General features: G+C 38.6%; 2 protein-coding genes across 2 annotated transcripts; both read left to right on the forward strand.

The window, feature by feature from the left end:
* The first annotated feature begins 1,525 nt into the window (after positions 1-1,525).
* LOC137970423 (serine/threonine-protein phosphatase 4 regulatory subunit 1-like) lies at positions 1,526-10,832 on the forward strand. The gene is made up of 5 exons (XM_068816973.1): positions 1,526-1,668; positions 6,551-6,666; positions 7,695-7,855; positions 9,239-9,756; positions 10,062-10,832. The coding sequence occupies exons 1-5, from the start codon at positions 1,555-1,557 to the stop codon at positions 10,095-10,097; spliced, it is 945 nt and encodes a 314-aa protein (XP_068673074.1). The 5' UTR covers positions 1,526-1,554; the 3' UTR covers positions 10,098-10,832.
* A 5,462-nt stretch (positions 10,833-16,294) lies between these two features.
* On the forward strand, positions 16,295-17,361 carry LOC137974640 (cysteine/serine-rich nuclear protein 3-like). The gene has a single exon (XM_068821562.1). It carries the CDS (start codon positions 16,407-16,409, stop codon positions 17,124-17,126), a length of 720 nt encoding a protein of 239 aa, XP_068677663.1. The 5' UTR covers positions 16,295-16,406; the 3' UTR covers positions 17,127-17,361.
* The last annotated feature ends 139 nt before the right edge of the window (positions 17,362-17,500 follow it).

The raw sequence follows: 17,500 nt of genomic DNA on the forward strand, positions 1-17,500 counted from the left end.
TTAGAGCTACATATTACGCGAAGACAGCTTGAATGTCCTGTGAGAGACAAACATCGCTGCTCAGTTTGACAATATGGGCTAAAGCGCTGTGTTACTCGCACTACCATATACGTAGGCAAAATGCGTGCATATTTTTTACGGTTGATACCGAGTGTGAGGCCATATCCGAGTTGATCTACTCCCACTTTTGCACCTGCCTGTCTTAATAGAGCCGAAGCACCAGAGTGTTGTGATATGGAGAACAAAACATTTTGGGCGGTCCCAGAGAAACTCTAATATAAGATAAGGTAAGGGAACAAAGGCTGCATATCATGTGACTTCCAAGACCCAATGACAGCACATTTTTTGATATGTGATTTCATTAGACAAACTGACCTGACGCGACATCGTTCACTGTGAATATTTATGATTGTGAGTGAACAACACATTTGTATTTCCCCATTCTCTCTGACCATTGTGTTGTGAACATTTTTGCTACTCTATTAGTGATTTCCAGAACCAGCTATATAACTTATTCCCAAAATGGTCCGGTCAATTTTACAATATTCTTTTGTTGTTTATGTCAAATAAGCCCTTGATGCCTCGTTCTATGAGCCTGAAAATTCAAAAGACTAGTTGGCCTTGAACGAGGCATCACGGTCTAATTTCAATAAAAAGAAAAGGAATATCTAAATGGCGGCCCTTTTTTTTTTTTTTTTTTTTTTGGAATAAGGTGTACTATTGAGTGAACTAGCAGTTACACTGTGTTCTTTATCGGCCCCGGTTGGTCAATTTCGGGCTCCTGTGCCATTGTCGAGTAGAAACAGTTTGTTGTTGTGAACAATTTAATTTAATTTTCATAGGTAAATATTATTGTCTGTAAAAACTACGCACAAAAAAAAATTAAAAACGATCAATTTGACATAGTAATTCATGGCTGTACCTGACAAAATAAAATAATTCCTCCAAGTGAACAACCGTCAGGTGTGGGTCAAGAGAGTTTGATTCCCCATGACATGTTTCACACTGAAACGTCTTTGGCGATTTTATTACATGGCTTTGATTTTATCTAACTTAATTATTGTATGTTCTTGTTAAAATTAACGGCCGTTCAAAAAGTACCCGCAGTGCTTTCAATATGATTTGCAAAACATTATCGACATTACATGTTTGTTTGGAGATACAAAATTATGCAAGGGTTTTTCTTACATTTATATTGTTAGATGCGTACTTTGAAATCAAAAAAATACAACCACTGTTTAGTTTTGTTCCATGAATAGCACTCTGATACAATCTTCAAACTATTATGATATAGACCGAATGCATAAATGGCGGCCAAAAATGTATCTTTTGTTTATGTGCTAATGGAACTCACTAACCTCGCTCTCAAGCAACCTCTCTTGTGTATTTTGTCCATGCAAACGAGGCTAGTGAGGCTAATTAGCACATAAACAAAAAAATATTTTTTTGGCCGCCATTTATGCATTCCGTCTATTGACTGTCTCATTGGCACTTAGCGATTGCTACTACTAGTAATTTAACTTATATTAATACTGTTTCATTTTTAGGCAATTAATGTTGCTTTGTGAGCTGTATGCACCCAAACAAGTACTGCAATTCATTTGTCCTATCGCCATTTCCCTTGCTACAGACAGAGTAGCTGATGTTAGGACAATAGCATTTAAATTGGTTAGTATTCCGACAGTGGAAAGTAACATAATACATAATTTTATTAATGAACTCTGCCAGCTACATGTATGTAGGTTGTCATTACTGGGTTGCCATATGGCAATCCAGTCAGAACACGGGGTAAATTTAGTCGTTTTCTTTTTGTTCTTCTAATTTTTGTGTTGGGAAAGTATTTCCTGTCACTCCCCTGCTAAGTGGTGTCTTTGTGCAGGGTCCTCTGCGCGTATTTTGGTAGGTTTCAGAGGGAAGTAGAAATGCGTAGATTTCTGTGGTGGACACAGTAGAATATTTATTAGACCAATTTCGATATATTAAAATTCAGTCCTAAACAAAAGACATCATCTCGAGGCTCTGGGGAATAAAGTCATACAAATCCTTATTTTATTCCCCAGAGCCCGAGATGATGTCTTTTGTTTGAGACTGAATTTTAATATATCGAAATTGGTCTATTAACCTGCGATGGCGTCGAAGTCAAATGGCGTTTTGGTGGGTCTTTAAACAAAATATACCTGATGGAGCTCAAAAATGGAACGTCAATTGGATAACCAAGACAGGCGGTGCAAAGTAAATGTCTGGAATCTTAAATGCGCTGAGGAATGGACTTCGACAACAATCTTTCGCCCGTCAAGTCGTATCAAAGTGAACTGTATTTCCAATATTTTACCAATTGTGGTGTTATGTACAACACTGAAAACAAATGGAAAATTCTCTGGTAACTTATGGCTTTAACAAAAATCGAGCACCTTAAGTGGATTTGTGATCGCTGTTGTCTGGCTATTTGTAGTTATTTGCATTTTTTGCTCAACTCTGCACAGTCTTCTGGTAACAACTGGAAATTTCACTAATTCTTGTTATATTTTATTTTGTGCTCAACTCTGCACAGCCTTCAGGTAAACAATAATTGGAAATGTGACAGCCAAGAATTATTTGAAAGAAAGCTTGTTGTCTATTTTGTGCTTCATTATCATGGAAAAAGTTCTTTATTTGTTGCGCATGGTAACTTGACCCGATTGAGTTTCTTGTCTTCACGCACGCAATGAAATAGGAAGGGTTTTGCCTCTAATAGCAAATATCTTGTTTCTTTTAAACAAATTTTTCGCTGGAAAGGTTTTTGTGACATTTTCCCTCGGTGAATTCATCATGTTGTGTAATATTCGAGCATACAGGGTTGAAATGTGATTCGCGAGGAGACAGGAATTTTTTTCTTTCTGACAAATGATTATAGGTAGCCAAGATTTCAACGTGAAATTATTTGGGAAGCAAACAATATTTCTTTAATTTCCTGGTCAATCCAGTTTATTGCTTCGACTTGAAGGAGCAATAAACTGGAAGATTGTTTACATTACCCATGCGTTTTGCGAATTTTGAGTGTCATGAAATTACATGAAATGCGTGACATAGCTCCTTTGACACAAGGATTTTTCAACAATAGATCGTTTTAATCCAACTTAAAAACATTCAGATAGTAATTAAGGACGGTGCCTACTCATTCAAAGGTATGTTTGCGCGGTTTAACTGAATATGCGGGAAAAGCAGATCTTAACAAGTGTTATTGAAATCCAAAAAGAAAATTGGGGGTAACCACACATTTTTCAAAGATAATTATCAACAATATTTGTAAAGAGCTTTAAAATACAAAGCAATGTATGGTGTCTCTGAAAAATGCGTGGTTTACCCCCAATTTTCTTTTTGGGTACCGAGATTACTTGGTAAGTTCTGCTTTCTCTGCATAATTTTGAACCGCGCCATAGCAAATCCGAGTATCTCGAGATGCGCAGAACATATGCGCAATAGTAGTCACCGTCTTTAACCAGTTCGTTTGCTTATGTGCTTGTCAGCAATTGTGATATGCGATAATTCACGAGTCTGTTTTTGTATCTCATAGATGTTTAGATTTTCAATTGCAAACTCTGTTTTTAATTGGCCGCTCAACGTCATGATTGTGTAATAGTTCACGCTGAAGTCAAAATTGATACGTTTGTGAGGAACCCGATAAAGAAGGCTTCCAGACCCGACAGATGAAATGTAAATATTCAGTTAAATATTACAACAAAATTAAAAACCCAAAGACGGAAGTTTCTTGGCTAAAAAATACGTTGTTTCACTCTAAAGACGACGATTAACATTCTTTCCTGTACACAAAGTGATCACGTGCACCTTTATGGTTGCCTAGCACGTGATCGATTTCTTCCTTTTGACAGAACATCATGAGATAGAACAATACATGGCAGCCAAGGGCTGAATTGCGTACCGTTAAAATGTAAATAATAACAAAATTCCTAAATATATAATATGCTACATAATAAAGTACTATTACTTTCGAAAAGCTATTTACAAGATCTACAATTAATTTATACCGTATTTAATATTAAAACTTGACTTAATAATAAAACTATTTCTTGCGCGTTTCGTGTTTATTTTAGGAATGTCGAATTTGCGTGTTCGTCGAAGCGAATATTTGCAGGCCTGATGTGAAGGCGGCAATAATGCCCATAGCCTATGATCTGAATCACTTAGGATCTCATTGAAAAGCGTAGCACAAATATTACTGTGGTGGACGCTAAGCGGCGCTATCTCCGTGGGAGTAAGAGCTTCATCGTAACTGAGGCTAGGGAACATGATTTTTAAAGCCCTCTTCTGGACTCTCTAATTCATAACTTAATACTTTGGGGTGACTAATAATACACATGGATCGCATAATCTAGAACTGATCTTACACGTGATGTAAAATAACCCTAAGTCATCGCAGGGAACCTTGGCCCTTTTTAGCTGAACTTAAAAGTATAGCCTTTGGCCTGTCTTTTTGATAACATGATTTACCATGGGTGTTCCATGATAGATCACTTGTGATTGTTATTCCTAGTAACTTTGCACTATCAACAAGCTCTAGCTCTTTGCCATGTACCCTAGTTGGCTCAAATATTGCCTTATTTCTAGCAAAAGAGATTCGGAGCTCTTTGCATTTCTCATTATTGAGTTGGACTCTGTTAGCCAGGGACCACTCGGCTACCTTATAATTCGGGCACTACTAACCTCGCATTTTTTCCGACAACTTCAGAAAATGTGACCTTCTCCTTGATTCATGGAAGTCTGAGACTGCAGAGATTTTCGTGTTTTTTTGCGATCGATTGTCATTAATCTTTCGATGAGAATTCGATTCAAGGTTAGATATAAAAGCTATGTTATATTTTTCTTCATCTGTCTTTTTGGCTTGTCTTTTACTGTTAACTCCCGGCTTTTACGGTACTTTTTGGTGCAAACGTAAAGCCAAAAGTTTTTGGACCTGGCATCAGATTAGACTGAGAAGAAGAGGAATTATGAAGCGGAAACAACATCTTCAGTCCTTCCTTAGTGTGTGCAATAAGCGTTTGCTTAGTGCAACTGCAAGACATGCATGACATGCAGGAAAACGTCCGTCAGAGCAATTTGCAGCTAGTTTTTTTTGCAGACTATTTAAAGAAGAAATGAGTGAGTTTTACTCAAAAGCGTGATTTGTTATCTTTAAAACTGAATTTCTTACTTAAGCTTAAAAAACTAAAAGACCTCAAAATGGGACAGGAGATTACAAAATCATTAAATGAGTGAGCCAAAGGGTCTCTGCTGGCACGTCGTCTGGGTGACCCCTCAAGTGGTCTTAATGACCCCCCACTTGAAAAAAATAACTGAAACGCTGCAGTTCAATACCACCCAACTCAGTGCCTTCTGTTTTTGTGTAACACGTACCACAGGCAACCTAGGGTACGCTCATTTTTTTGACTTGAGATATTCCTTTTGCCGCTCACTGTAATTAACTCCCTTTGAGTATATTCTTATAAAAAATTGCACAACGAGCCAATTAAGGCAAGTTCATTTGCAAAACTAGTGGCGTGGAAGTAGGACCAGAGTTTTTCTCTTGCCTGTTTAAAGGCCTTTGCAATGTAAGGTGGCTGGCCAAGGTAGCCAATTAATACTTGCTCCGTCAAGCTTCCATATAGGTTTAGTGTCATTATTATTTTTACTATCATCATCACCACAGCTACCACTGTATCAAAAAAGAAATGAATTGAATGTGAAATGTGAATCTAGTTTGGACCCATCCAAGTACTTTTTTTTTTTTTTTTGGAAAATCTGAGAAGGAGCTATTTGCTTTTCCACAATCTCTCAGGCAGTAAATTTTCATGAATTGGCAAAAGGAGTGCAATAGAAAAGGAGTGGCCATACAGGGAGACAACCATAGACGAAGTCATGCTGCAATGCTTAACAAGGCAGCTATCTCCTATGTGTTGCTAATGTTATTTTAACAACCTCAAGTTAATGAGCAGCATAACTGAGTGCTTCTCAAGTTAAGGTTCAACTTGACTATTTATCTGATGTAATATAGAGTCATTACAGAACAAAGCTCTCCATGTTTTCTTACTCCAACGTAATTATGCAGAAGCACTTGCTGTAACTGGCTTTCAGCCCCTTTCAGTGCATTGATTACGAAAGCGAAGGAAACTGGCAGACCCCATGAAGGACCTTTTCCATGAACAAAGATCTTTGAACCTACTTGGTCTCAAAAGCTCATATCCTGAAGAAAACGTTTTGCATAGTTTATAACCGTGAAGTTGAGTAAATTATGATAATTTATGATTATTTAGCTATTATTATGTACTATAACTATTATTATTATTAATATTATTGTTGTGTCTAGCAGGTATTTTCTGTGACATATTACTGTACTGTAATTCAGTTTCCAAGTTGCAATAGTGATATAATAAACACATCATATCATTGTACACCAGTGTTAGAAGAATTTTCCATCGAGGGGCTTATGCTCAACAAATGGCTTCCTTTTGTAAGTGGTAAACTACCTCCTTCTTCACAAACCAGATACCAGATTTTATTTCTCGAATCTCTTTAGATTGGTGTTTTACTTCAAAGACTGCACACTTGCCCCGAAGATGGTCCTGTACATAAGTATGTATGTGACATCATCAATAAATTTGCTCATAGCCCACAGTGGACCAGACGCCAAGCGTGAGTATGTAACTAGTAATCATTGAGTAGCAATCTTGATAATTTACCAACTGTTCATAAAACTCGCGCACCTGTTAATAAAACTGTGCACCGGTGGCTTAGTTGGTTGAGCACTGAGCTGCCATGCAGGAGGTCGTGAATTCGTTTCCAGCCAGAGCAACAATCAGGGTCTTGAGGTAACTGGGGAGAAAGTGCTGCCTTTCTAATTACACCCTCAGATAGTTAGACTTTCAAGTCCTCTCTGATTAGGATTTTAAACCATAGGCGCTGTCTCGCAACCTTTCCTGTTCATCAACAATGTGGTCAATAACGTACCCTCACTCTGTTCGTGAAGAGTAGAGGGGAGACCCCCGGTGTTGTGGTCTGTCCTCCTTTCTCATTCCTGGGTTGGGTGGGTGGATGAGATCAAATATGGACTGATACGGGCTCCCGGAGGCGCCTTTATATGCTGACGTCCGATCTCACCCCAGAGAAAGAATAGGCCTTTTTCGATATTTTAAGAAAAAGGAAAGTCAGTGGCTTCATAGCTCAGTTGGTTAGAGCGTCGCACCGGTATCGCGAGGTCACGGGTTCAAACCCCGTTGAAGTCCTGAATTTTTCAGGCTTCTTTACGCATTTGCAAAAATTGAGTTCATAACTGCGAGAATCATAGCTTCACTTAATTTCATATCCGCAGTTCATATATGATCCATTTCATATATCATTTCATCGTTAAAAAGGGAAGTGTATGATATGCAAATATATTTCGCATTCATTCCAACGTTTTTCTTTGTTTTTGTCCTCAATGCCTCACTATCAAGCTGAATATTTGATATTTCGAAAATTGCTTGTAGTAAATCGCCATGAGACTTTGTTATTATGTGCAGTATATAAATCATAAACCAGAACCAGAACCAGAACCATAACCATAAAACTCAGTTGAAAGTCAATTCTTTGTTTTCATTTGTTATTTCAAGTTTTTTGCTCACTTAATTGGCAGTTAACGTACACACCCCACTGGCCTCACAGTTTCTTCCTTGATTTCCTAGATATGCACAGCTTTGTGAGAATCTTTTGGAACAAAATGCTGAGACAGGGGAACAGTTCAGCCAAGAGTTCTTACCAAGCTTGTTATTTCTTCTTGCTGATCCTGTTCCAAATGTGCGACTCAGTCTGGCAAGGACTTTGGCCCAAGGCATTTTGCTGTCAGGTATGATTTCAATTACATAGCATTAGAGGGGGTTTTCCACAAGAGGACATATTTCAGTTTAATTTTTTTGTCATGTTGGGGTTAGATTCAAAAACAGCGTTGAAAGACCAGCTAGGTGGTAGTGTACTGCTAGAAGCCAGCATCACTGAAACCTTTCGATGTATTTTTTTAATTTTTTTTTTTTTTTATTAACTTTGCCAAGCTGGCAGAGCGCCACAACAGCTTGCGCCAATTACTGTGGCCCCTTTTTTACCCTCCCAACCATGATAACCAACAGAAGACAGACCACAACACCGGGAACTACGTGCCCTACTCTTAGCGACAAGTGTGTGGGTTCTTTTACGTCCCACAGGATTATTAACATTGAAGGGTTGTGAGACGGGACCTCCGGCTTATCGTCCTTATCCGGTGCGCGGTATGAGTCTAGCAATTCTGTATAAACATTCAACATCGCATTTTGAGAATCCAGTCTTGTTCCTTTTTCTACTGGATGTTATATCAACATCTTATCATATTATATGTGCATCAGTGATGGTGATAGGGGCCTTTGCCAAGCTGAGATAAGTTTTTGAGAACTTCAATAATCATTCATTCTACACATTTCTCTACAGTTATTTTATTTACTTAAGGTGCGTTCGATTGGGAAATCCAGATTTAGATCTTAAAATCTGGATCTTCGATTTCCAATGGTTTAATTAAAGAATTATAATACAATATACGCTCCGTTCTTGGCTAATAAGCCCTAATTCTGTTAAATATGCCAATACGCGTTGATAACGTCCTACATCAGCAGTCAATATAAGCATCACAACTAAGTTGTTCATCTAACTCGAGGCCCAACATCTTAACGCTCTCGGCTTGTTCTAATTTGCAGTGATTGAGTTGTATCTCAAATTTCCCGGATCCTTATTTACTTAAGGTGCGTTCGATTGGGAAATCCAGATTTAGATCTTAAAATCTGGATCTTCGATTTCCAATCAGACAAAATCTGAAAACGGATTTTCTCGCGGATTTTGGCTAATTGAAATTCTTCCTGACATGGATTTCCAATTAGTGAAATAGCCAACAACACATTTTGTGTCCGATTGTAAATCCGAAGATCCAGATATAAGATCTAAATCCGGATTTCCCAATCAAACGCACCCTTATACCAGATAATCTGCGTCTCTAAAATAGTTATTTAAATCTACATTGAGTTGCTGTGGAAATGTCATTGCGGGTTATAATGGCTTGGCTACTCAGCTGCAAAGTTTATACCGGTACTTGTTAAATACAGCTGTTCACACAAAACTTACCAACAATTCGATAGCAAAGTATATAAGCCAGCGCATATTTGTATAAAGTTATGTTATGTGTGATTAGCGGTGTCTTGCTTGTCTATAGATTACTTTAAAGACATAGATGGTGAAGGAAGAGCAGCAATTAATTCAGCTATACAGAGGCTTCAGCATGATTCAGACAGGGATGTAAGATATTTTGCTGGTGTCGAGGAAGAAGCCTTGGATTTAATATGTGAAGAGGACCATCAGGCTGTATCATCTTATAATACTGCTGAGGTAGAATACGACATGGGGAGTAATGTCTGTCTCCATGGGGAAGAGTTTGATTGTAAAGATGAAATTGGCAAAATAAGCAGTGATCCCTTAGACGATTCAAAAGAAAGTGGAGATTTCAGTAGTAGTGTAGAACAATTGCAAGATGGTCGTCATGCATTTACAGATGACGCTGACATGGAAGCCACTGTTGGTACAACAAAATGGAATGAATTTGTAGAAAATGGAGAGAGATTAGATACTGAATGTAATGCTGTGGCTGTAGCTCGTGGATTTTCTTGCGAAGAAGGGACTAGTGGTAAATCAGAGAGCGTTAAAAAGGGACAAACTCAATGGGCATCAAACGAGGTATTCATTTTATTTTATTTTATTTTATTTTATTTTAGTCAGTTGTTTTTTCTGATGACTGAGGAACACAACCATGATAAGCACGCATTGAAAGAGTGACTTATTTGAAATTCAACCTGGTATTGAACAGTGTCTACCAGACTCATTATTTTTTTAATGTAAAGAGTTTTTAGGGGATACTTGAACGATGACTGTAAAATTTATTGCACTTTTTCTTTTTGTGGTGGTTGTGAAGATATCAGTGATGATAACAATGTCGTTCAACAGTGACCTCTTACACATGTTGTATTTTTCCTTAATTATAGGATTGTATAGCAACACATGAAGGAGAAGCAGCTTGAGCTTTGTAGCAGAATCAGTCACTTTCAAGAGAAATCTTAAGTGTTCCATTAGTGCTCAAAAATGTTATTGTACATGCATTTTTTTCTCTTAAGATGAAATTTGACATAGCAACCAAGCCTCCTTGGAAATCTAATAAGTTCATTGAACATAATTATAAGTGCCCGTTATTATGGGGCTATTGCAATGACAAGGCATAATTTATGAATGGTAGTAATTAATATCATTATTTAGTATCACCCAACTAGTGGACTAATGCAAATCCTGTATTTTGATTGGCTATGCTACCAGAGGACTATTAGTAATAGTCCTCGAGTAGCGAAAAGCGTGACGCTTTCCTCCGTTTTGTTCCCAAATAAATATTTCTTCAACTTGCATTTGCTAACTTTGTTATTGCCTTTTCTGTCCGACTAAGTTGGGTGATACTAAAACAATTAGACCCTTCGCCCTCAAGGGCCACGGGTCAATAGCCCATTCGGCTTCACCTCATTGGCTATTGACCCGTAGCCCTTGCGGGCTGCGGGTCTAATTGTTAAATAGAAGTTCCATAACTGCTCATTCTTCATGAATATCAAGCTGTATTTGTACATTCGACTTAATTTTGTGGTGGATTCTTTCAGATGGTGTTGCGCCATCGCTAATTTATGTTAATTAACTTTCCTGCTTTTGGTATTTTAAGACTAGTATTACTGATAATGTACACTGAAAATATATTTTTGGAATTTTTGTGTTAAGAATTGATGGCTTTTTTTAATGGAATGTAGCCTTTCCTCTCCAAGAGTGCCTCTATAGATTAGGGAAATCATCTGGCAGTATCCAGATGAAAATCTGTTATTGGTATTTTTAGAGATGAAAAAGGTGAAGAAAGGGTCAAATAATAATTATCATCATCATCATTCTATTTAAGATATCACTCACTTACGAGGTTAAATCAATTCTAAAAGACACAAGGTATATATGGCAATCATATGGACAATCTTAGTCCCAAATAAAATTTGAACCCATGACCCTAAAAGATCTTGTTGGATGCTCTAACTATTAAGCTTCTGGAGACTAAGGTGAGTGAGGACAGTAGGTGGCTTTGACTAGAATCACATCATGCAGTCACTGAGTCGCATTACGCATAAGATTTAACTGACGCACCATGGTATTTCTCACAGAACGATGGCTCTGATGCTTAATTAATGTGACTGTGCATTGCAGTTATGGGCTGAAATAATGGCCCCTTTGATAGGAAGGTGGACAGCGCTATCCACTGGATAGCGTTGTCCACCATTTGAACAACTGAGGTCTGTTGATTTGATTACTTAACTGTGTGATGCGGCTCTGGTTAATAGCACATAGATTAGCCTTGCTCACCACAGTCTCCAATCGTTCAGTGTTTAGAGCATCCTGTTAGATATTGTTGGGTCGTGGGTTCAAATCTGATCTATGTATGCACAGCTGAATGCATAGATCACTTTCTCCGACATTTCGAATGCGATTTCACTGAAGATACAGAAAGGGTAAGTTTGCTTTTACCATCAGTGTGCAAGAGGATGTGCATTTAGGCATGCTGATTTTTCACGCCGCAAACTTCATTTCCTGGAGGTTTATATATATTGACAGCCTTAATGGTTGCTTTCAATACCCTATTCGGAAAACGTGATTTTAAAGAAAATTTGCATTGTTTAGGTCAAGAATGCTTGGGTTAATTACAAAAATATCACACACCAGATTGAGCGTTTTACATTTCGTTATGTTTCTTTGCCATCTACTCCAAGCAGACATAAAATCCCCAAAGTTGCTTCTGCATTGTGTTCGTGTCTTTCGTAATTTTTTTTTATTTCCATGTAAACATGACCATAAATATAACAGACGATAAACATTTATCAATTTCAAGATGATTACCGGTATTTTTCATCGTAAAAGTATTCAATTATCATGGGTAAGGACCTTTGATGCCTCCCTTTGAAAGTTTTATGTACCAATCCTCACGGTACGTCCTGTTATTTTGTTATTTTCATATTAAAATTCTTTTTTTTTTGTGCATACTTTTGCGTTTTTGCTATGTGACGTCTGCCACATTGATGCAATAGACCATTTTCGAATTTTCATGGCTCGACTGGATCTAGCATGAAATGGAAGGTATTGCGGCCAGATTAATTTGTGTGTGAAAAGATTGGCCTGTATTAGACTCCACTTCATGCTATATCCAGTCCAGCCGTGAGAATTCGAAATTGGGCTATTCTAGATCTCCTCAATCGCATATATGCTCAAAGGATACTGAAATGTCCTGGACTTGAGTCACAGGACTAATTCTTTTAAGCGTATCTAAGGAATGTTCGGTCAATTTTAGAACATGGGATGCAAGCACGGCAAGACATTCCGATTAACTCGTCGGAAAGGACAGACACTATACAAAAGAGGGCAATTAAGGTCATACGTCCAGTATCCTCTTTGCCGAAGATTTATCTCTGGTGTGTTTAGTAACTATATCAACCAAATGTCTTTCCTTGTTCCAAGATCCGGAGAGAGAGCTACAGTCTCGATAACAGGCCAAGGAGAACATAGTGAATAGACGTGTTATAGCCATGTCATGTCAATTTTTTTATCTAATTCACTGTTACCCAAAAACGTGTTTTTTTATCAAGAAAGTGTTTTCATTTAAACATTTCTACCTTATATGAGTTTAATTCTTGGCATTATAATGTGTCAATGGATTTTACTGTGGCTATCTAGATGGTAGAGTGATTTATGATGTACAACTACTTCTGATGTCATCTAGCAGAACATCAAACAAACACCTCGTGTTCCAAACACCTTGTGATCTTCCTGCACAGCTGTAGAATCCTCCTACCCCCCCCCCCCCCCCCCCCTCCTTCTTTCTCAGTCGCTATACTTTTAATTTTCGCACAGCGAGGAAACCCTTGGAACGAAGTTTCTTACGTCATTATCGACACCGAAGATTGAGTGTGGAGTGGCCACAATTGCTTCGCTAAATGTATCCTCGAGTGGAGGGTTTTAAAGGAATAAACATAAGGCAATCGCCAATCAAATCAAAACTTCAACATCTCCCCCCCCCCCCCCCCCCCCCGGCAAACCCCGCGCATTTCACTATCTTCTGTGCGGGGAGAGTGGGGAAGTTGATCTTTGCCTGCGTTGGGTGGGGAAAATTGAATCGGAAGTGTCAGGTTTCAAATGACTTTTCCGACGTTTTTTCCGGCAAAACACGTGTTTGGACGAGATGGAAGAGTTTAAAGGAAGAGATGTAGCATTTGGGAGCGATTGGCTCACAAAAAAGGTCTTCAAAAGGTCTTTATTAAAGACGGCAGGAGCCGACGACGATTGTTCTTTAGTAGGGTATGACAGGCAAATCCGACGATAGGATAGGGGGTGGGAATTTGAACGATCCAATCTTCAAGAGTTTAAATCCCGGGCTTTGCCCGATGGGTGGGGGGGGGGGATGTTGACGTTTCGAGTTGATCGGCGCACTACATCAACCCCTTTACTTGGCTCGGTACAATAAGAATGAATGAGTTACATGTAGTGCCCAGTTAGTTACCCAGACACCGAAACTGACTAGAATTAGTTCTCTTATACATTTGTCACGATCGCAATTTTGATTCAATCAATCAATCAAACCTTATTTAATGAGGCTATCATATAAAAGAAAAAAAGAAATAGTAAACTTGTGGCCCTCTAGATTAAAAATATAAGTTATATGGAGTATATTATGCTAAATTACATTGTAAAAACTAATCAAAACTTGCATACAAATTGACGAAATTACCTGTAATTACAGAGTCTAAAAATGATTATTTAAAAAAGGGCTAAAAATTATATATCTAATCTGACTTAATTTAAGATGTTTATATAAAGTATTATTTGAAATATTAGGCTGATTTAGCAACAGAACGGGAACGTCAGTGGCGACGGCGCGCGCAGAAACAACACCAATGAGAATTCAGAATAGAGTAGACTCCACTCTTTTCTTCTCTATTCTAAATTCTCATTGGTAGTTTTGCTGCGCGCGACGTTGCCACTGACGTTCCCGTTCTGTTGCTAAATCAGCCTAATATTTACAGATGATGAGGTACGTGTCCTAAGCGGAAGATGATTCCAACATTTTGAGGTTGTTACAGAGAACATGCGACCTCCCTCTTTCACTCTAACCCTAACCTTAACTCTTAAACTCTACGTTGATTGCTGTTAATGAATTTCTCTTTAACCCTTTGAGCCCCGTGGGGTTCCCCATTGACGAGTAAAATCGTCTGGCGTTAGACAGAGTAAAATCTATAAGTGACACTATTGGGAGTTAAAGGGTTAAGCTGATTTTAAAAAGTTGCATCTCACTTCCCGACTGTCAAACGAGGTCATACCGTTGGTGTAATGCTGTTATTGTTATTATCCCTGACCACAAGGCGACTTGTGATTGGTTCAGGAAACAATGTGCTCAAAAAATCGACAACAGAAACAATGAACCCTAAACATAATAGAGCTTTGTCCTAAGCCAATTAAACTGAAATCAGAAGCTGTAAAGAGCTGCGTGTTAACTGCATGAAATGGTTTCATTACTGTTGGGGTTTTAAAAAAGCTGTTGGATGACGCAACAAATGATCGCGCAGGAGAACCAATCGGATTACACTAATTTCGATTCGCGTGCACAGAGATTGATCATCATTTCGATATAAATCGCGGAGCTAGATCAGACTATCGTGTTTGTATCATGGTATGATGTGGTAAGAAGTCACATCAATTCCTGTTTTGGAAAGGCAATTCATATGAGCATGGCGCCGAAAGTCCGTAAAAATAAGAGTGAAAAACAGCAGACCGCTGAGAAGAAACCATCCCTACCCAGCGACAAGAAAAGAGGCAAAAAGCGAAAAGAAAGCTATGCGACTTACATTTACAAAGTTCTTAAACAAGTTCATCCAGACACCGGGATTTCGACAAAAGCTATGAGTATTATGAACTCCTTTGTGAATGACATTTTTGAGAGAATAGCAGTGGAATCATCCCGTTTGGCACACTACAACAAAAAGTCCACGATATCTTCGCGTGAAATCCAAACAGCTGTGCGATTACTTCTGCCAGGTGAACTTGCAAAACATGCAGTTAGCGAGGGGACCAAGGCCGTCACTAAATATACAAGCAGCAAGTAAAGCACAACCACGTGCACAGTGATGACAGTTAATCTCGAGGCTTTGACAGGCCATCGACAACCTTGCAGCGAAACATTTGAAACTTTTCACACCAACCATTTGTTCGATCAGTCTTTTTATGATAACATTTCAAACTGTTTCCTCAGAACAGTAAGCGAACGCGCTTCATTCTGTATGGCCATGTTGACTCCTTGAAAGCAACTTTCAAAATTGTTTAATATTCGTTAATAGTTTGTAAACGGCTGTTCAACATAATGGTGGATTGCCTTGACCATCATGACAAGAGGTAAAATCCAGAAAATGATTGAAATGGACAATAAAATGTATTTTTTTCATGAAACTAAATACCCCATAGTTCGTTTAGTTTCTTCAACTCCCATTTTATTCAACCGGAGGCACGGAGAAACGAGGGTGAAACCTTTTATGGTCCCCAATACCAATGGTATATTTAAAATGTATTTCGCCACTTGTTTCAAAATAGGCAATAAAGGTTTTCATTCATTCATCGTGTGATAAATGAAGAGTGCGAAAAAATTCTGGGATCAGTGTAACAAATATCCTGCATTGCAGGCGGTTTGGTTTTTTTGGGTCAGTTCGGCTGTGCGAAGATTAAAAGAGGAGAGGATGGGCATCTGAATTTATGTTGTAAATTGCTACTAAGAATATTCTCTCGAGAGAGTATTTTCAAACTCGGTATGTCGTCGGCTTTTTATCGTCGCATCGATCAAGTGCGCTATACATGAATAGATTTCATTTCTGACACTTCACAGATTTATTTTTTGGGTTAGAAAAACCGTTTTGGTTAAATCTTAAAATTGAACTGATCTTAGTGTCGTGCCGAGTTTAGAAAAAGTCTGCTTTCAGTGTGTGACAACACTTCAGACGTGGCAAGCACCCTTATTTGAAAGTACATCTTTGTTCTGCGGCCAATAAGAGCCTCTGCGTGGAGTGAATTATCCAATCAGCGATAAATAATATATGAGATTCGACCAGCTTTCTAATCATTGACGGCAGAGCTAAATACGTCCATTGTCCAATGATATTTCCCTGCCACTGCTATTGTTACACCTGCTCTAGATATGTAAAATTTACATAGACAACAAAACGCGAAAATTTCCATCGTTTTGGTAATTTCCCTTTGAGGCCGATTTTCCGGGACAGTTAAACATGTCAAAAAGGAAACATGACGAGGAAGATTCATTGAGTACTGCAAGTTCCGACAGCGCCGATAGCTTGGGAAATGTAGAGGACTATCGGCGAGCGAAGAGAAATCGAAGAGTTCGTTTTAGCGAGCGGACAGTGTTCCATTTTCCCCGCACCCAAGGTTATACGTGTGTACCGTCAAACGGAGGAACAACCCTTGGGATGAAACACAAACACATTTATGTCGAAAGGGTGCTTATTTCGGACGACGATTTAAGTGAAAGTGAACATTCATATGACAGTGCGGATAGCGAGGAAGAACATTGCTTTATGCCAATTCCTCAGAAGGACCGCAAGGACATTTTGAAAGCGGCCGGCGTAACGAAAATCAACAAACAAGAGGCCATTGAGTGTATGCAAATTAGATATTCGCGGCAAATTTGCGGATGTTCTTGCAAAGGATTTTGTCAGCCAGAGTCTTGTAGTTGTTATGTGAACGGAATTAATTGCCAAGTTGATCGGGACGGTTTCCCGTGTGGCTGTACTCGTGAGGGATGTCAAAATCCAAACGGACGCCACGAATATGATCCGATAACTGTGCGTCGCCACTTCATTGACACTGTCCTGAAACTACAAGGGGAGCAATGTCTATGGCAAGAGACAGCATACGGTGATCAGGGAGATAACGTTGTAAGCAATGTTCAAGTTTCTATCCCTGTATTAAGCTTTGCATCTGTTTCATAGCATTTTGTGTTCCTATGGACTTGTGCTTAGACTGAGAGCTAATGAAGGCGAAGTTTGATTGAAGAAAAGTTAGTGCCAATGAATAGTACTTTCACTCCAAGCGACATAGTTAGGCGGATTCATAAGTCTTAAGATTTTCTTGTATAGCTGTTTATTAATAGCAGAAATAAATGTATATTTAAAATGAAAACAAGATAAATTCACTTTCTTTTCTCCTTAATTGTTTTGGATTCAACGCATTACATATAGCCTCCCACGCAGACACTTTTTGGGATTCGTCACGCGTTCCTCCCCCACGAGCGTCTGCTGAGACGAGCCGGAATTTACGTAGACCAATCACAACAAACTTCAAGATTCTAGAAGTGCACTTTAGA

The sequence above is a fragment of the Montipora foliosa genome, chromosome 1 (assembly GCF_036669935.1).
Source record: "Montipora foliosa isolate CH-2021 chromosome 1, ASM3666993v2, whole genome shotgun sequence".
Taxonomy (NCBI): domain Eukaryota; kingdom Metazoa; phylum Cnidaria; class Anthozoa; order Scleractinia; family Acroporidae; genus Montipora; species Montipora foliosa.

Bases quoted from the DNA above. Each gene is read 5' to 3' on its own strand.
- LOC137970423 (XM_068816973.1), top strand. From the start codon at position 1,555: ATGTTGCTTTGTGAGCTGTATGCACCCAAACAAGTACTGCAATTCATT. The intron at 1,669-6,550 runs GTTAGTATTCCG...GAATCTCTTTAG, and splicing joins GGACAATAGCATTTAAATTG to ATTGGTGTTTTACTTCAAAG. The intron at 9,757-10,061 runs GTATTCATTTTA...CCTTAATTATAG, and splicing joins CTCAATGGGCATCAAACGAG to GATTGTATAGCAACACATGA.
- LOC137974640 (XM_068821562.1), top strand. From the start codon at position 16,407: ATGTCAAAAAGGAAACATGACGAGGAAGATTCATTGAGTACTGCAAGT.